At 40.9% G+C, this 20,842-nt stretch overlaps 2 protein-coding genes and 1 long non-coding RNA gene across 5 annotated transcripts; 1 reads left to right on the top strand and 2 right to left on the bottom strand.

The window, feature by feature from the left end:
- The first annotated feature begins 1,906 nt into the window (after positions 1–1,906).
- On the top strand, positions 1,907–7,455 carry LOC135350853 (uncharacterized). 2 transcript variants are annotated; one of them, XR_010399305.1, is made up of 5 exons: positions 1,907–2,567; positions 3,391–3,467; positions 3,597–3,719; positions 6,744–6,812; positions 7,326–7,455. It is a non-coding gene; the product is annotated as an uncharacterized LOC135350853 (long non-coding RNA). The 2 variants fall into 2 exon arrangements; XR_010399307.1 differs by lacking the exon at positions 6,744–6,812 and having other exon boundaries at positions 7,326–7,407.
- Positions 7,431–11,668, bottom strand: LOC135348891 (uncharacterized). 2 transcript variants are annotated; one of them, XM_064547274.1, is made up of 6 exons: positions 11,541–11,668; positions 11,159–11,479; positions 10,827–11,102; positions 10,584–10,766; positions 10,315–10,530; positions 7,431–10,190 (listed from the first exon to the last, which is right to left on the bottom strand). In XM_064547274.1, exons 1-6 carry the CDS (start codon positions 11,590–11,592, stop codon positions 9,826–9,828), a joined length of 1,413 nt encoding a protein of 470 aa, XP_064403344.1. In that variant the 5' UTR covers positions 11,593–11,668; the 3' UTR covers positions 7,431–9,825. The 2 variants fall into 2 exon arrangements, with proteins under 2 accessions (XP_064403344.1, XP_064403352.1); XM_064547282.1 differs by lacking the exon at positions 7,431–10,190 and having other exon boundaries at positions 10,339–10,511.
- Positions 11,669–11,946: 278 nt separating this feature from the next.
- On the bottom strand, positions 11,947–16,970 carry LOC135349274 (titin-like). Its single transcript, XM_064547784.1, has 6 exons — positions 16,866–16,970; positions 15,002–15,340; positions 14,677–14,952; positions 14,361–14,534; positions 13,735–14,316; positions 11,947–13,677 (listed from the first exon to the last, which is right to left on the bottom strand). Exons 1-5 carry the CDS (start codon positions 16,933–16,935, stop codon positions 14,204–14,206), a joined length of 972 nt encoding a protein of 323 aa, XP_064403854.1. The 5' UTR covers positions 16,936–16,970; the 3' UTR covers positions 11,947–13,677; positions 13,735–14,203.
- Between the last annotated feature and the right edge of the window lie 3,872 nt (positions 16,971–20,842).

Below are 20,842 nucleotides of genomic sequence, written 5' to 3'. Positions count from 1 at the left end.
TGTAACAGCAGATACATACCCAACATCACACTGGATGGTAACTGTGGATCCTGATAATCTGCTGGAGACTGATCCAAACACTCCATTCATGGGGTTGGTCAACACAGGACAGCCACCTGCACCAGAGGGAGTCAGTATAATAATATAGTGTGCTGTTTAAAGACGATGTCGACTCACCAATCGTAAAGTTGTACTCAGCAGTCGTAGTGTTCCCAGCACAGTTGGTAGCCACAACACTGATAGTGTAGTCCACATTGTATTGAGCAGTCACAGTGACAGAGGTGGATGTGACGACAGTAGCAGAGAGCTGGGCCGGAGGTGAGATGGTCACTGTGTAGGTGAGGTCATCTCTGCCACCAGTCTCAGTAGGAGGGTCCCACTGTACAGATACACTGACTTCATTGGCTGAGCTGCTCAGAATGGAGTGTCTGATGGTGGACGGGGGTCCTGGTGGACCTATGTAACTGATTGTATACAGACAATAGACGAGACACGAACTGCAACTCACCAACCAATCGGATCGTTGAAGATCCTATAGTTGTTAAAGTAAGCACAATTACCCCCACACAGGACACAGTGATCCCATTCTCTGCTGTTCTTGACAAAGTAGATGTTAATGTAGTGTCATTGAATGCAATCAGTGTCACAGTGTAACCTGGTTGAGGCATTAGTGGTACATTGAGACCAGAGGTTGTAGGACGGATAGTGATGCGAGAAACATCTGATGGCTCCCATCTCAAGAGATTTCCAGGAGCAGTGCAGGTGAAAGTGACTGTTTCCATTGGACATGGTCTCTCCACACTCACTGAATATTGTGCTTTACCAAACATGCAGCAATTAATGTAAGGAAAAATCTATAATTGAATAGTCAGTCTTACCAGTGCTGAAGCCAGCCAGAAAGCAAATCAGGAGAAGTCTAATGAGCTTTATTATCTCTACTAGTGTCATCTCTAATTATTTCTTGACAGTGAGAAGGTTTCAATGTGATTGCTACTACACAACCGCCTTGTTTACTTCCTTTATGATAATTTATTCATAGCTTCTTTTAATTACACTTCCAGTTTTCGTAGACAATAGTTATAAGTATAACAAGATGCTCATAGAACATTCACCCCGTGCTTTGAGCTTTAATGCACGGTCACAGTGGCAAAACGGATACAATAACTTTACCGTAATGACTTTATTATAACATCAATATGAGGAATGATCGCGATTAGAAAACATTGTTTTTTGTCGCCTTCGAAGATCGCCTGCAAGTTTCAACCTATTGTTTTTCAACTACTGTTTCATTAGCTGTTAAAGCAGTCCATGAAAGTGTCTAGTTTGCTTAAACAGCTCATTGTTGGACACACACCAACATCACCATACAGTGTATACACACCAACATCACCATACAGTGTATACACCAACATCACTATACAGTGTACACACACCAACATCACCATACAGTGTACACACACCGACATCACCATACAGTGTACACACACCGACATCACCATACAGTGTACACACACCGACATCACCATACAGTGTACACACACCAATTAACATCACTATACAGTGTACACACACCAACATCACTATACAGTGTACACACACCAACATCACTGATAATTTGAGGTGTCTTGTCAAGATTGTAAAATTTTGTTCGTTTGCTCAGCTCATTATTACCTTATCATTGTATGTGGAGAATAGTCGTGCTCTTTGTTCACTAGCTGACCGTGTGAAAACAACACTACAAGTATGAAAGCTCCATTAATTAAGAAACCTCTGAAGATACTAGCTACACTGTATTATGGGACCTAACTGGCTGTGGTTGTATGTTGCAATCCTGTTACAGTTTAGCTTGTATGGAATGTATCACCTTAATTCCGAGTCCTTTGTGTTCTGTAACAGATCACCAAGTTGTGGGTGACCACTAACTACCGTATAACTATTACTAGAATGTTTTGCGAGCATGCATCAAACATTTGTGAACTTTGCGATGGTTGATCAATTACAAACCTAAATTATTACTAGTAAATACACACGATCCTTGCCAGAACGCAATAGTTAGATCGCAAAGGGTCAAATTTTGCTGATTTCCCTCTCATTCAAAGGTTTTTCACCAGCAAAATATTCTAGTAATACGGCATGGGTGACCACTACATTCCTTGTCTTATCTCTATCTTTTACTTCACTTCTACAGCACTCAAAGTTTCTCTTTCTCTAACCTTGTAAGCTGCTGCTTGGCAATCAATATCGTTGTACATTGAGCATGCACTTAATACTTAAAAATTTTTGAGCACTTAAAGCTCTTTCAACTGTTTCACTACCTGAACAGCTGTTTGAAAGATTGTGCAATACACTTTGATAAGAATTATATTCGTTCTTCCCCTCCTTCTTCAGCTCCACTGGTATTGATCCTGGACCGGGTGTATTTGAGGTGGTGCATCGTATCCATGACAACCCAGACCACACAGATCAGTAGATGTACTCGTGTGGTTCACTGGCCCCCAAAATGAGGAGGGGAAGATGTATGGACTCACACTATCACAAGCTGGGAGAGCTGTGGGAGAAGAGTGAGGGTGAGGGTGTGTGATGTGTGTGCTGGATATGCTGTGTGATTGAGGGTGTAGTGGGGTATGGGATAAAGGTACGCTGTGTATATAACATAATTATAGTAACACATAATTATTCCACTAGTGCATTTGAATTAGGCTACCACTATAATTTTAACCACGTGGGGTATTTCATATTTTTCTGTGTACTTTGTCCGTTTAATTACAATTTTATGATGAAATGTATGGTGTGTCTCATGCAGAGTACAGTGTAATACTGACAAATATATCCGAATTATTGCGCATGCAAAGTATACCAGGCCGCCTTTCTTCTTCCCTGCGGCCTGGTATTGAGGTTACACAAGGATATATTATTTGCACTTCCACCCCTTTTTTGTTTTCCGGTTAATTTCAGAGAAAACACAAAGGTATACATAAAAATAGCATTGACAGGGACTATACACGCAGTACGTGGTGGAAGGATTCTTGAAATGGGGGTTCCAGTCTCACATTAGTTGAATGAGCGGGACAAGGACCTATAAAAAAGGTCGTCACTTCTTCGAAACAGTCAGCATGCATTGGAGGGTTTATTGTTTGTAGATTAGGTGTACTGATCATATACAAAGATGTGTTTGATAAGGGTACTTCGTAGATGTCGTATAAATGTGGTGGTCACTAGTGATACGCAAGGATCCAAGTGTCCAAGTGTTGACTACGATGTAAATTGAGGCAGACGTATAATATACTGGATTAACTAAATCCTTTTCCCTCCTCAAGTTCCCTTGAAATTTTCTCTCTCACTTCTTTTTGAATGTGTTCAATGTTGCTCTCTCCCTTTCTCTGTCCACAGTTGCCAGTGTTTGCCAAGTTACTGGGTGAGAGAGTGTTCAAGAGACACCTAGAGCTGTATCTTCTTGTTATGGACTGGTGAGTTATATTAGGGCTGTGTGTAGGAGCCATTACTTTCAATATCATAGGTTTGCTCCAAAACACTTTGTGTCCTTTTTTCCAATATTGGTAATGTAGATCTATACCGTGTACCCCCATCCACCACAGAGCAGTGACAATGCCTGGTGGTGCAGTCTGCTGGAGTGGACTGTCTCACCTCACTCTTCTGTCAGCTGCTGGGGAAAATGATCCTTAGAGGGAGAATATAATTATAGAACAACATAATCCAATGTGAGTCTTAGCGTAATACTATAATAGCACTGTATAGCATGACATTGGCTTAAGTCCAATGCAACTTTCCTTGTGCAGGACGATTGTTACTGTACCCACGTATGTTTATTGTGTCATTCAGTGTCACCCTCAACTCACATGCAGCCAAACCCACTCAGCTTAGGCTAAACTTCCACTTTATACCATGTACATTGTGTGAATTTATGTCACTTAAAGTACTTACTTCATTTATGGGACATTCCTTATCTATCAAGTCAACACAAAAAATGAGCACCCCCTCAGATTTCAACGAAACTTGGCATACATACTATAATACCTTAGCCCCATGTATCATAATTATGGCTTTTTATTTACGGGTCCTTCAAACTTCTGTTGGTAACTCCACCTATATGCTTCATATAGAGCATAACTTCTGCCATGATTACCGTATAGCGGGTATATAGCAGTTTTCGTATCAGTGGACGAAAATTAAAACTGCAAACTTTTTCTGGACCAATAATAATCAGGGGCGGATCCAGGATTTAAGGAAGGGGGGTTCTTATAGTACTTCTTGTCCGCGCAAAGCGCGGGTAAGAATTTCACTCGGCGCGCAGCGCCGAAATTTTTGACCACGCCCCTTTTAAAGTACCACGCCCACTAATTAACCCTCATGTTCTCCCTCATGATTTATAAACACAGGAGAGATGGTTGTGACTGGAGGAGAGATGGTTGTGACTGGAGGAGAGATAGTAGTGGTCCCCAGTGGAAAGACAGACGGTGGTGGCTGGTGAAGAGGAGACTTGGCTATATATATAGACTTGTAGAACTTGACCATCAATATATTAACTAGTGTTCAAGCTGGCGCTGTGCTAATGCCTCTCGCCATGTTTTTGCTTTCGCTCAAAAGTATTAGAGTGTTATCTATAATGAATTTTATATTAAAGTTAGCTTATCTATATAAAGTCACTGAGAAGAAAAGACTTATTTACATGCATCTATTGTAAGTTATTATTTTTTGTATTATGTGGCTTACCAGGACATCAAGAAAGAAGAAAATTGATTCTTCCAGGATCTGTAGTTCAGTGTATATAATATCTAAGAAGAAAAGACCTGTGTACATGCATATTGTTATCTATATTGTTATATGGTAGTGTTTTGTGGCTTACCAGGCCCTCAAGACAAAGATGATTCTGCCAGGAGGATCTGGATCTGGATCTTGGATATTATTTTCTCACACATGGGGAATGAGCGCGCATGCGCATTACATCCACAGGAATAATTAAAGGGTGTGTCCAAAGAGATCAATTTTACAAATGGCTACTGTACTGCTAGCTAGCTGTTTTAACAGATATTTTCTGAGTATTGTAGCTAACAAAAAGCTAGCGCTTTAGTGCAAGGCTAACTCATATGTTGAATAGAAAGTTTGTGCGGACAGATGATGCTATGAAAGATTCTGAAGAGACTGCAACAGCCTTCAATGTGAGTCAAACTAGCCATAACTCGAGAAAGAAGCTTTAGTTTGCTAATCCACGAATCAAAATCCAAGAGAACGTGGCTAGAAGCCTATAGAAGCTGTTAGTTTTCGTCGCATTGTAACCGTTGAGCAGTTATAGCTGGAATACACACACACACACACAGACAGACACACACACAGTCAGCTTTACCGTATCCCTCGTGCGGCTACGCCTCGAGGCATAATGAGGGCAATTATACATGTAACTGTAAGTATGCAGTGTCATTCAATATGCAGTGTCATGCACTCTCCCTTACCTGAAACTTTCCTCTTCTTACACCAGGAGTCAAGGATTCATGGCTAGATATAATAATATTATCGCTTGACCACGGTGCAAATCAATGCAATGTGGCTGCAGTAGCCAGCCCCACCCTCTTGTTATGTAGAGAGAACCAGCCCCCCCCTTTTATTATGCAAAGAGAACCAGCCCCACCCTTTTATTAAGCAGAGAGCTTTGTACGACTTTGTCACGACAGTACAGTTAGTTAGCTAGCTAGCTAATATATACTAGCTGGAAAGGTAGTTCGTATACGAACCCAACGAACTACCTCTGGATCCGCCCCTGATAATCCTTATGGTTCATGCAACGTCACCATCCCCTGTACGAATACAAATGGGTAATTTTATATGAAAATTTTCACCAACAAAAATTACCCGCTATACAGTACCTTTCATTTAGTTGTTTGAAACCAAATTTTTAACCAAATGTTGTACGCGTATCTCATAATCTGATTAATAGAGGCCACACAACATTGTGAAACCCTAGCTGTTACATAAGCTACAAGAATACACTCTGAAAACACTCTGATTATAAGTTGTTTCTTACCTCAGAAGCAATAAATAAATTCTGATATGTGTTAATAATATTATTATTAAAATAGCTCTATCTATACGTAATGCTTCGAAGAATTCTGAACGGTCACCGGCCTTTAGTTATAGGAAATTCCTATGGAATGACCCACAGTATGTCAATAACTGCTGTTCACTTTTATATTGCAATGTCCATATCTTCTGATCCCATCACGAAATTAAGTTATAAAAGGCGGACAATAGTAACTATAGACGCCATTTTGGATAATTAAAGGTTACAACAATGAGCTTTGACGCCTTTAACCTTTTGACTGCCCATCCCCTTTAAACTTGTCATCTGAAAGACTATATCATAAGGAGTACGGTGAATTAATCAGTTTTTATCCGAATCATGGCAGAAGTTAATGGGAATCGGGTCGGGTCACCATTATAATTTTAAAGGCTAAGAAGCCATATTACATTATTATGGGGATAAAATTGGCAACGTTTGTCTCATGAATCAGTCGCTCTTCCTAAACGAGACTGTCTGACCAATGAGATTGCTCACAAGTATCAGGTGACTTGAATAGGAGGCAGCAAATAATGAAACTTTACCTGCAGTTGAGCAGCAAGCAAATGTTGTGGCTAAATAGAGATAGCGGATGTGGCACTGTTATAATAATCATGGTTTTATGGTTTTGTCAGCTTGTACTAATACATTCCATTGTCATGATATTACGTAGAGAGTACTCTGACGTTCCTCTCTGAGGGGTGTGGCTGATTCATGTGACTAATAATTATATTATGGAAAGGTATGTACATATAATCAAGAGTATATGATAGAGAAGAGAGTATCGAACGTAGGCATACTGTGCATCAGATGTATGCGGAGAGTAACGTGACTTCCTGTATCTGTCTCACAAGCTTGGAATTTGTACACTGACCAATCCAAGTGTGGGTGATGTAATCTATCAAGAAAGTAGATTACATCACCCACACTTGGATGGGTTGATAGATTACATCACCCACTCTTGGATTGGTCAGTGTGCAAATTCCAAGCTTGTGACAGATACAGGAAGTCACGTTACTCTCCGCATACATCTGATACACAGTATGCCTACGTTCGATACTCTCTCTATAATAATCATATAGCTACTCTTGATATAATTTATGCCAAGTTTCGTTGAAATCTGAGGGGGTGCACATTATTTTGTTTGTGGTGACTTTGACGTGCATGAAATCTCTTTTATAACAAACCAATAATTTATTTACTTTCCTAACTTCATATGGCAGATGTAATGCACTTCCTTTATTATTAACTGCAGGTATCTGGACAGTTTGACAGAACAGTAACTGTAGCTTCCCTCAATGTTGTGCATATTTATTATACATTTTTATTAACAAACATTATTATGTAATTGCTATAATAATTACAGTAACTGTTTAAAATAATGGTTAGCAATGTACAGCAGGTGAAACATATGCTATACTGCTGGCTAGAAAACATTATGTATGCATGATGATAGTTAGTACAAAAGTCAGTAGCATGAAGTTTAATTCACAGTCCTAGTGGTCCATACGCCTGGTTAGTGTTCAGTTCAATCTCCTCTTTGGGTGACACCTCCTCATAAACAGGACCAACTGGTTTAGTGGGTTCTACAACAGATAATGCTGTTTTTCTTGCCTTCTTACGCGTAAACGAATACATCACAGGAGTCCAGCGAGAAATCCAAGGATAGTAATGGCAACGAAAGTAGTAGTAACACTGATGGCAATAGTTACACCAGTTGATAGGGTGGCAGCTGTGAAGGATTAGCAATAAATATTGGGATAGAAGCCTGAGGCAGTTGTATATCACACCCAGAGTATCAGTACACGGGGTTGTATTGTTACTAGAATATTTTGTGGTGAACCAAATCAGCAGAAAAATTAATTTACCTCTTGCAATCTGCGTTCTGTGTGTAATTACCAGTACTAATTTAGGTTTTAATTTTTTATATTTGAAATTGATCCTTGCTCACAAAACATTAATCTAGTAATACTATAATTATAGCTAACTAGAATATTTGGCGGATGAGCCATTTGCATATAATAGGTGCCAACTTCCTAATGCAGCCAAGTTTCAAAACGTATAAGGGTGTTATATAGCCCCCCCTGAGCGACTGGCCCAAGGAGAAATTCACAATAATTCCTCTGATTTTCAGTGCAGTGCAACAATTCATATCTATAATTCTTCCATGTTTTCCTACAATCTCATGAATTGTTGTGGGGATGCCGTCCCAGCAGCATCACGTACTGCTCAGCTCTCTTCACGCCTACTTATTGGATGCTTAAGCTATAAGTTCTCTTGTGTAAAGCTGTTTCTGTTCATTGTTAAAAGATTCAAGCAGTAGTTTTTTTTTACTTTTCCAGGCTTGATAAGTTTTATTGGATAGTAACACAGCTAATTATAGAAGCAGTAACCTTGAAAATTTGGAATATCTAGGTGAATAGAAGTTTCTTTTCGGGATAAGAGTGTTAAATCCGGGAAAGTTGGCACCTATATGCATTTGGCATCTTAGGCGTGTGGCTACTGCTGCAATGTGTTGGGTCCACCGGAAAACTTTTAATTTGACGGTTTTAAATTTGGCCATCTAAAAACACCTACCAAAATTTCCGGTGTGTATGTATGAACATGGCAGCATGCAAGTATAGGGCAATAAATTACAGTCATGCAGAAGACAATAAGGCTTACGTTTGAAAACGGTTATTGGACACAATTATGGTAGATGATGGTGCATAGTCAGACATGCATGCAGTGCATGCATGGGACTAGCCTCGATCCAAGGCCACACTTCCTTGAAGAGTGGGCCTGATATCGACTGCTTGCGCATGCGTTAACCATGCAACAACGTGTATGCTCAGTAAAACAATGACGTCACAAAGAACGGAAGTGGAGTAGATAGAAAGTTCGATAGAAGGTTAATTTCTAGCCCATCTGATAGCATTCTGATAGCTACCCGTAGCCTGCTATGTTAACAAAAGACTCACAGCCTGCAACAGTGTGCGGATGACAATCGTCTGAACAGAGTGAAAGCTGCTATATATGGACAGGCCACGCCCATCTATAATGCTTCTGGTGAAAAGTCTACTAAAAATTATAATTATACTACTGCTACTGACTCTATCAGAAAGAAAATTAGTCTCGAATACCCGCCTCAACCTAAAAGCTTTTAGGTTGAGGGGTGTTCGAGACTAAAAGAAAATAGCTGTACAACAAACCTACAGCTCTGTCTCTAGCTAGCTAGCTATATATAGCTCTGTGTATGACTTTAACAATTAGTGTATTCTTTGTCAAGATAGTTTCTCTGATAAATTCAGTATTTAATATAATTATAGGAATTTGTACGGGAAAAAATGTCCACTAATTTTGCGCGTGCGCATGCAAGCAGTCAGTAGCAGGCCTTCTCTTCAGGGGAGGCCAGTGAAGGAGGCTAGCATGGGACTAGGATCACAGCAGAGACAGCAAACAAGTCCGAAATGTTACAAACCACCAGTGCAGGATTTATTTCAGATTTTCCCAAGCGGGTGACATGTGGTTGATTAGCTAGCATAGGACACTAGCTTGCTTGCGTCTCCAGAAAAATGTTACTTCGAACGAAAATGCTTTTCCAGACAAAATCGGTTAACTGACTTGTTGGTAACTTCAATGTTGCTGCAAACCTTGGAGCATGTGACATTGTATACCGGTATACAATGTACTAGCTATTAATAGTAGATCTATACAATGTAATATTATTATCAAAAAATAATCGTGGTTACTGATTGTGACTAAGCAAACCATTGTTAAAAATTGTTGTTACAAGTTACTATATAATTATTAGGAAAAAATTTAATCTTAAAATAATTTACACAGGTAAGCAGACTTAAAATAACACAGACAAACAGACCGCAAGGGATTACCATAACCCCGTGGTTGCTATGTGCCTCAGGTTCATTACTCTCACCTTCAGTTGGTAACATACACATGATTGCCTCAGGCTCAGTGCTCCAGACTCCAGCATTAGTGCAAGTGATGGTGTTGGGTCCAGTCAATGGTAGTCCATTGTCACACTGGTAAGTCAGCACTGTTCCCTCCAACACTGTCTCATTCAACATCTCATAGTCCACTATAGTTCCGTTGGATGGCTCCGAGGGTAAAGAACAGTTGACTGTGGTGAAATGCAACGTACATAGGATATACTATATAGCACCGGTGGTATGACAGGTACAGTGCAGTACGTTCACTTATAGACACAGCGAAAAATGAACAGAAAATTGATGTAGACTATATACCTGGCCTCTCCCTGCACACAAAGCTCCCAGGATTCTCCACCCACTCTCCCCTACCCTCCACATCAGTGCATGTACTGGTTCTCACATCAAGGGGGAACAGTCCATTGTCACAGCCATAGATTACCATTGAACCCAGTGAGAAGGGTGGTGTCCCACCACTGATGTTCACACTACCTCTAGATGGTGCAACTGGAGGGCTACAGGTGATTGGGGGATCTAATACATGAGATCAACATTCCTTTAGAGAGTTAATTGCCCATGTATGATACCTGTAACTGGGATGCCACAGTCAAAGAACCCAGGGTCAGGAGACCACCCACTACTGCCGCAGGTTGAGGTTCTCACTTCATTGTCTCCACTACAAGTGAAGGTGAGCATGGATCCACCAATAGTGACAGGAGGTGTGTTAGTGATGATCACACCAACAGCAGTAGACGGTGTGGGGCATACAACTTTAGTAAAGAGAAGGACTACATGACTATATCTGTACGCACGACCTTGAAATAGCTTACTAAGATCAACTATTTGACTTTCTTGACTCATTCCAACACAGTTGACAGCTCTGACCATCACATTGTAGTGTGTGTTGTAGGAGACAGTGATCTGTGTGGAGGTGGTCTCCACGGTGGTTGGTGACCCGGAGAGAGATGTTGAGGAGATAATGAGGACATACCTGACAGACACACCACCAGTAGAGGAGGGAGGGTCCCACTCCAGAGTAATAATGGAGGAGCTGGGTTGGTTTAGAATGGAGGATACTATTGGGTTGAGGGGAGGGGAGGGTGGATCTGTGGGTGCATTAATTACTTGTTCCACAATGTTTTGTTCCGAACAAAGAACTCACCAGCCACAGTGATAGTGAGAGGACCCTCTCGTGAGCTCCCTCCCACACACTCCACCATAGTATCCTCCACAGTGGAGGCCTCAGACAGTGAGGTAAGAGTGGCAGTAACCATTCCTCCACTGGAGTCAGTGAGAACACCACGGAATGCTGGAGTACCTCGTGTTTCATCAGTGTTAATGTTGTCGTTGGTTCTTAAAGTTATGCTGAATGTAGCTTGTTGTGGTGGAGTGACGTCCCATCGTATGAGACTATCAGGCATAGTGCAGGTGAAAGTGACAGTGTCATCAGGACAGGCCACAGTGGGAGTGGATATCAGTGTGGCTGAAACAAATTGTGTGTTCCAGTGAACACATGTATAGATGATGATCTATGTGTAACTTACCTGCAGCAAGACTAAACAGCTGGATGCTGATAATAACTGCCTGTACTTGCATTGCAGGAGCTATATATATATAACTAGCTGGTACAACAACAAGCTTAAGTTTATTGATCACTTATGATATGAAACACACCCTCTATTGAGGAAGTCAGAAAAACCACATCAGAATGTTGAGTATAATTATAATATTGAAGAAGTCAACCATAATTATACAGAACTAGATCTATAATTATTGGTAGTAGTACAGGTAATAAAATTATTGTTTCCTTCCAGTACAGACACTTCACTGAGGTTGATTAGGGTGGACATCAGAGTTCCACCATCATTGCTCACAAGAACAGAACAGCATGATCACTCCAGATCCTAATGTGTCCCTCCTTCGACCAACTTGAGAACCAATAAAGAATGTACTTTGAACCCAGACATCGCTGGAGGATCCACTTGCCATATCAATGCAGGGCAGGCTTAGAGCATGTGAGCAGAACTGCCTCTCCATGCAGGACACACCACACTCGTGTTGGTGTTGGACGCTAATGAGGCCTCTGTAGTAGAACAGCTTCAATCACCACAGGGCAAATATAAAACCATCTTTACATCCTAGATTATCTCCAGCCATGAGACAGTGGGTGATTTACTGTGTCAGTGTGGGTACAAAAAAAGAGATCTAATATATTAACCTTGTGTTTACCATACCCTATACCCAGAGCCCTATATCTGCTATATCTGTAGAGTTGTCCTGAAGAAGTTTTCCAAAAGTAAAGATTGTTAATGAAACATTTGCTAAATTGCTGACTTCAGTAAATAGCTGTGGGCTGAGTAACCTGTTAGTGTTTGTTTAGCCAGCTGTTGTGATCATAAAGGATACTGTTCTGTTGACAATAGAGATGAATGCAATCATGACCATTATGATAAGTAAACAAACGATTCACAATCAAGATCAAGTAGCAAGCTATACTCTGCATATATTTGATTTCTCTATAAGCCTGATTGACTGCCAGTCAATGTGGCCTCTAGAGCAAGTTACAAAATCTCCATTGTCTCACTTGTCTTAAACAACAATTGGTTTTGTACAATCGTAAACATCCTTCTATAAGCTCCACTTTTCAAGTTTTTGGTGATAATAACAAAAACTATGAGCACTACAACAATCAGTACCCCCATGCAAACAGACCAGACCGCCAACAACACCTCCAACAGCCAACAACAGCAATTGCAAACAACAATAATAATTATAATATATAACCCTCTAATACCTTGAGTGAAGCAAAACATGGTGAGAGGCATTAGCACTGAGTTTTTCTTTATGTACTGTGATTTATATTTGCTGCAGGAATCTGGGCAAGTTGGACAGAACAGTGCACACTGTGTCAAGCTCAAGGACAGTTCCAGGTACATTTGTGGACAGTTGTGTAACTCTTATTATTGTTTTTTCTTACAAAGCAATACATACATGATTGTGTATATCGATCAGTTTAAGTATGTGAACAGATGCAGTGCTATTGTTCTCAATGAATAATATTACGTATACATATACATTTATATCCGATGTTGAATAATGAAAGTTGCAAGGAAAACAATAGCTGAAAGCTAGGGTGTAATGCACTTACTACCACACACCGAGGCATAGTAATAACTGTCGAGTTTGATCACTTGGTTTAAAAGAAGCACACCACTTTATTCTTTCTGATTGAGGAAGTCAAAAAAACCACGTTATAACAATGGCAAGTTTTACAGCAAAAAATAACCTCCTCTGATGTATTATATAGGGAATGCAATTGAGACAATCTCCAGGTTATATATACGAACTATAGCGAGTCTACAATTATATATAGGCCTATAAAACAAATGAAATGGCAGAATGATCACAATTAACTTGCTATTGAAGTGAATGAGTTTTACAGTCCTAACGGTCCATACGCCTGGTTTGTGTTGAGTTCAATCTCCTCTTTGGGTGATACTGGTACCTCCTCATAAACAGGACCAGCTGGTGCAGTGGGTCCTACGTTAGCTTGTCCTTCAGTTGCGGAGAAGTATACTGCCTTCTTACGAGAGAAAACATGCATCACTAGGAGTCCAGTGAGGAATCCAATGACTAGAGTGATAATGAAAGTGATGACCACACTGATAGCGACAGTAGAAACTGTGAGAGGGGATAGTATGACTGCATGTATTTTTGGAATAGCAAACAATTACTAACCTTCAGTCCTAGGCACACACTTGATTGTTTCAGGCTCAGTGCTCCAGACTCTAGTATTAGTGCAAGTGATGGTGTTGGGTCCAGTCAGTGAGAGTCCATTGTCACACTGGTAAGTCAGCACTGTTCCCTCCAACATCGTCTCATTTAACCTCTCATAGTGCACTATAGCACCGTTGCAGGGCTCAGGAGGAAGAGAGCAGTTGACTATATGGAAGGTAACAAAATGACTGTATACGTACTTAGGGAAATGTGGAACAAAGGCGATGTATATGTAAGCTACTACAATTATACGTCCCAGAAATTACAAAATGAGCTTTTTCGAAGGAAATAAAAAACATTACCTCTAAACAGCTACATTTCAACTCGCCTCTCCCTGCACACCAAGCTCCCAGGATTCTCCCCCCACTCTCCTCTACCCCCCACATCAGTGCATGTGCTGGTCCTCACATCAAGGGGAAACAGTCCCTCATCACAGCGATATATGACTTGTGAGCTTAGTGTAAAGGGTGCATGGTGTCTCACCACTGACGTCCACACTGCCTCTAGATGGTGTGGCAGGAGAGCCGCAGGTGACTTGAGGATCTAATGAAATCAATATTATACAGTTAATCCGCTACGTAGGATACCTATTCTGCATTCAAATGTCTTAGGGTCAGGAGACCACCCACTACTGCCACAGGTTGAGATTATCACTTCATTGTCTCCACTGCAAGTGAAGGTGAGCATGGATCCACCAATAGTGACAGGAGGTGTGTTGGTGATGGTAACACCAGCAGCAGTAGATGGAGTGGGGCACACAACTGCATTGATTTAAAAGTATGATAGGGAATGAGTATAATTATGTATATGTTTTATAACCATAAAATAGCCTACTTATATCTACAATCCAAATAATTATAATCAATGTGACGGCAGTCACCATGAAAATTATAGCTAGCTTACTTAGATCCACAATTGAACTTTCTTGACTCATTCCAGCACAGTTGACAGCTCTGATAGTCACATCATAGGGAGTGCTATAGGAGACAGTGATCTGTGTGGAGGTGGTATCCATGGTGACTGGTGACCCGGAGAGAGGTGTTGGGGAGATGATGAGGACATAGCTGACAGACACACCACCAGTAGAGGAGGGAGGGTCCCAGTCCAGAGTGATAATCGAGGAACTGAGTTGGTTTTGAATGTAGGATATGCTTGGATTGAGTGGACGTGTTGGGACAACTGCAATAATAACATCTCAACAGGCTTAGCTATGAATTACAATACTCACCAGCAACCATGATGGTTTGCTGCTGTGACGTAGGACCATTGTTAGTAACAGTACAGGTGACATTGCTATCATCCAGTACAGACACTTCACTGAGGTTGATGAGAGTGGACGTCAGATTTCCACCATCATTGCTTACAAGAACAGCCTCAAATATGATCACCCCAGATTCAAGTGTCCTTGGAATACCAACTTGTGAGGGAAGGAAGAAACTTTGCAGTGACGTCCCTGTTGGTGATAGTAGATCTACTTGCCATATCAATGCAGTACCAGGCGAAGAGCATGTGAACAGAACAGCCTCACCAGGACATGCTACACTCGTGTTGGACATTAGAGATGCCTCTTTTTGGTAGAAAAATATAACATTAAAGTAATTTATAGCATAATTTATACCGAAAAATACGATCTGAGACAGTAATTAGCAAGACCTGAGTTGGTATAAGCATATAGCTTGTACTATAATTATATAGTCTTAGCTACCTACAGAGGACTTCAGGTTGGTTGACACCAGTTAGAAGTTGAAGTGCAGCCAGTCATGTCATACAGTGTATGTCTACTTGCAATTAGTGGTCATGCTTGACTGCATTTCAATTTTAATTTTCTACCAACCAACCTGTATCAGAGGTGACCCTCTAAATATACGACATTTAAACATTTTTCACTCATAATCATATACATGGCACTTAAATCGCCTCAATTTCAGAAGACACATTTTATTAAGTTTAACCGACCTGTAGCTATAGTGGCTCAACTACCTCGACTGACCTCTGGCCTTGTGATTAATGTATTCCTCATCATTGCAAATTTCTACTATTAATTAAAGCTGCAATTGGCTCGAGATCCCACACTACTGTTGAATATGTGACAAGCAAAGTCAGAAAGTAGTCGGAGGAGATAAAACTACTAGCTAATATTGCCCAATCACAACCCCACACAGCCTACTGTGCTGACGTTCATGCATGGTCTTTCCAGTCGTTGGTCCTTCCTGTCACGTATGATTCCAGACATTGCTGACCTGCTGCAACCCTCTGGAGGACACGGTCCAATACGACTTGCTTTTTGCCTTGACTGAACAACCATGCAGCGTGTTCAAGGAAAGTGAGAAATCTTACTGGCTCTTCTGTCCATCTAGGAGGAATAGGAATTACTAATCCGGTAACTGCATCACATAATTATGTAAATGAAGTGTCGATAAATACCGGGCAAAGACGTTTCTTCCTTCTGACAAGAGTTGGGACTATTCTGCAATGAGAGTGGGGCCTTCTTGGAAGCAAGACAATGTATACGTTAATCTGAACAACTTAAACTTTCCATAGCTAGCTAGCTAGACAATCTATGGCTAGATTTTTGTTACTTGAGAGCATACACGGAGCTAGCCTCGTTCCCAGGCCGATCCGTCTCCAATTGAATGCTAGGTCGACTCCTAGTCGATGGATCGGCCTGGGAACGAGACTAACACGAAGCTAAATTACGGTACTAAACTTATACAGGGAAATATGACAGGAAACAAAGTGTGAAGAATCTCTGCTTTTGTTTCCGGTTCCTGCCACGCCCAGATACAATCAATACCAGGCCGTATCGGCCTGGGACTGAGGCTACTGTGGGACAAGGTCATCAAATCATCGACTCCTTATACTGATGCTTCCTTACTGATGCTGACATTACCTTTCGAGCCTGATCCCTCGAATATAACTGTCACTAACCACTTCCAATCACTATTATTTGCCTCCCAACTCTACATGTACAATCATCAGCAAAAAGCTATTAAGGAGTGTATGTATCTTCATACACTCCCTGATTAAAGCTAGCTAGAGTCTAGGCCTCAAGCTCTAGCCTCATACAGTGATACACAACCACATGAACTTACTTGCAACACCTAGAGCTGATGTTATGTAGAGACAAAGCAGGAGACATCTTTGGACAAGAAATTCCATCATTAGCTCAAGGTCGGTGTAGCTGCCGCGCCGACACAGAGAAGCTATAAATGTGCTGAGTCGGCGCTTATTATTGTCAGAAATAGCTACTGGCCGGCCATCAAGGAAATGCAATGAGTATGGGGGGTGATCAGTGCCAAAACCTCCAGCTCTTTTTATTTAGTACTAAAATCATTTGCATAGTGAAGTTCTACATACAAATGACGAGCTCTCTCTTATTTGCATGGTGAAGTTCTACATACAAATGATACTCTCATTTGCATGGTGAAGTTCTACATACAAATGACACGCTCTCTCTTGTTTGCATGGTGAAGTTCTACATATACAAATGATACTCTCATTTGCATGGGGAAGTTCTACATACAAATGATACTCTCATCTGCATGGTGAAGTTCTACATACAAATGATACTCTCATTTACATGGTGAAGTTATACATACAAATGATACTGTCTCTCATTTGCATGGTGAAGCTCTACATACAAAAGATACTCTCGCATTTGCATAGTTTTTTTAAACTCCGTTATTGGACACGCCCACTTATGTGACCAAAAAGGATTGCCACATGAGCGGGCGTGTCCAACACGTAGTTGATATGTTAATTAAAATGTCCGTCTTACTATAATGTTAATTGTGTCCTCCTTCAATATGCCACTATAAATTTACAGTTGTCCTATAGGGGCATGCGTGAAGACTGTCACGCTCCCAACAATGTTAACGTCCTAACAACTTGCATGCCACCACTCACGCATGTACTATTTCTGTTGCTATATAGCCTCGAGTAAAATACATTTCTGACGGGGTCTGGGATCAAAGCTGAATAAACACCCACACATTATGTAGTTATAGTGGTTTGTTCTAATTGTATTCCAACCTTCCCTTTTTCATCCGAGCCCTTCCTTATAGATGAAAAAGGGAGTGGTTTCAAGTCAATGCAAATATATATGAGAGTGTCATTGTAAAACTAACAAAGCTTATATCATTTGCCATGCAGCGTTATTTGTATGCAGAACTTCTCATTTGTATGTAGAACTTTCATCGTATAGAACTTCACCATGCAAATAAGATTATAATTATGTAGAACTTCACCATGCAAAGAAGAGTATCATTTGTATGTAGAAAATCACTATGCAAATAAGAGAGAGCGTGTCATTTGTATGTAGAACTTCACTATGCAAATGAGAGTATCATTTGTATGTAGATTATCACCATGCAAATGAAACTATCATTTGTATGTAGATTATCACCATGCAAACAAGAGAGAGCGTGTCATTTGTATGTAGAACTTCACCATGCAAATGAGAGTATCATTTGTATGTAGAACTTCACATGCAAATAAGAGAGAGCGTGTCATTTGTATGTAGAACTTTACCATGCAAATAATGTTAGTACTAAATAAAAAGAACTGGAGGTTTTGGCACTGATCACCCCCCATAAATGAGCAGTCTGACTTCTTCCTCACACTCCCAGCTGTACAACATTGTGATCACTGCACCAGCTTCTGATTAAAAATGTACGTACCTGCACAAATACCGTTAGCAGCGATGTCCATGCAGTCGTGCTCCCACCTATACGTTAGCACTGGCTCCTCTAAGGACTTCTCCTGTCACGGGGCTAAAATTCTAAATCAATGCATACGTTGTTACATGCTTGAGTGAGCATTATACTGTTAATTTAAGCGTATTGTGGTCCCTTATAAATAAATATTCACGAGTTTTCTTTTTCAGCATTTTCTCTTTGCAGGTTCAAAGATCTAATTGTTGTACCTATATATTTCTATTGCTATTGTTTTGTGTATAAGAATGTCATGATTATGAAGATGCGCATGAATGAGACAAATCACAAGAGGACAATTCCGACCTATTAAACCAATCCGGTGGAGCCTGAACTGCCGTGCATGGAGATACCACCTGTAGGACACAACGGGTGAGGGACAGTGATGGTGTCTCTGAGGACTCAGAGGAGTGGTGTGGACCAAGATTTTGCTGCGTGCTCTGGGCTGGTCTGGGGGCCAGACTTAATAGCTTGGGGCAAAATCAAGGGAGGTCCTCCCTCCCCCCTCTGAGAAAAGGTATTTTAATCGGCCTGGATTCGAGGCTAGACTGGCTCTGGGTGGGTAAGGATCATTAATGGAACAACTTCCAAACAGATATAAAGGCTGCAGCATGCAATGGAGAATACTCAAGGTGTTGCTACTGTGTGTTGTGTCCACCTGTTTGGGACAGCAAGGTAATCCTGTGGTAGAAGCTATAAATCACTGAACAGTCTACCTGATCTGCATGGGATGTGGTCCTAACATACTAGACTTAGATCTTCATCACTGACACTGGAGAGAGTTACATAATCATTGGTGGTCTCCCTTCTCTCATCTGTCGCACTGACCTCACTACCTTCTGTAGAAATAGTGTTGACAGCAATGGTAATGGACCATTCTGCATGGTGGGTGTGTGATACTGAACAATGGTGGTGAACCAGGACAGCAGTTCTACATTAACAGGAATGGTTCTCAAATCATCAGACTAAACTACAGAGTGACCAACCCCTAGCTCACTCCAACAGGGTCCTACTGTTGTACTGTACCAACTACATGGAGGAGAGATATGACCCTGTCTGAGCCTAACCTGGGTGAGTGAATTGTCTTGAATATACTGTTACTGTAAAAGTTATTATGCCTCGGTGTGCATGCACAAGCGAGGTATACAGTAGTGTGTTTGTGTGTGTGTGTGTGTGTGTGTGTGTGTGTGTGTGTGTGTGTGTGTGTGTGTGTGTGTGTGTGTGTGTGTGTGTGTGTGTGTGTGTGTGTGTGTGTGTGTGTGTGTGTGTGTGTGTGTGTGTGTAGACTGCTATACAGCTGCTCAAGGATCAATAAAGTGCAAGTAAGAGTTTCTATAGGCTTTTAGTCATGTTTTCTTGGATTTGGGATTGGTCACTCTGATTTGCAAATAATGCTTCGTTCTCGGGTTATGCCTAGTTTTGCTTACTTGGAATGCCATTTCAGCCTTTTCATCAGAGTATAGTGTTAATAGCATAGGAATACTATCGATGTTGCATATGTCGATGGACTCAGTGTCACGCATGGACAATCTCCACGCACACATATCTGGACGTTTGCTAGTGGTTATTTTAATGGAACCAGTGGTGATACTGACGCTCACGTGCGCTGTCCTTGTGATGAGGGGAACACTTTTGGTTCTCCTCCATTTGTCGGAAATGACTATACTTTGTGATAGTGTGGCCACATCTAATAACTATAATGTAAACCCGTTTCGTTTTCATCCCGATAATGCGTTGTGGGATGGTCAATCTAGCCTCAACACATGTTACAATAACAACAATCCTCCGTGGTTTACGAAAACTCTATCAACTCCAACTACTGATGACATTGAGCTACTCTATAATCCCAGCGTACACGGTAATATTGGACTTCAGCTCATGGAAATATACATCAGTTGAAGTGATTGTGAAGGAATAAAAGATTAAATATTTGCTGAGAACTTTTGTAATGAAAGCACTGCCTGCGGGCCGTGCTGATGTCTCAACATGTACCTGTCAAAGCTATATATAACATAAATATAAAGCTACTAAACTTATTGCTAATATATACACACATGATATAATATTAATTTTTATGCGTGCAGGCATAATCACAGGAAACTCATATGTAGCGGTGCCAGTATCTACACTTTAAGGCCACCATATATACAATAACCAGGAATGTTAAAACTTCCATTTCCTACACTAATTTTAGTTGTAGGCAATGAATTGCCTCGTCACCAGGAAATTCATTGCCGACGTGCATCCTTTTAGCCTCAGATCATGTAGCATATGCAGCTTACAAGCTCATACTCTTTTTACCCACGCTTCTTTGTAGTTTGGTTGAATACAAAATAGCTCCATAATTATACAACAGC

This window comes from Halichondria panicea, chromosome 1 (assembly GCF_963675165.1).
Source record: "Halichondria panicea chromosome 1, odHalPani1.1, whole genome shotgun sequence".
Taxonomy (NCBI): domain Eukaryota; kingdom Metazoa; phylum Porifera; class Demospongiae; order Suberitida; family Halichondriidae; genus Halichondria; species Halichondria panicea.
This window is presented reverse-complemented; position numbering and strand designations above follow the sequence as displayed.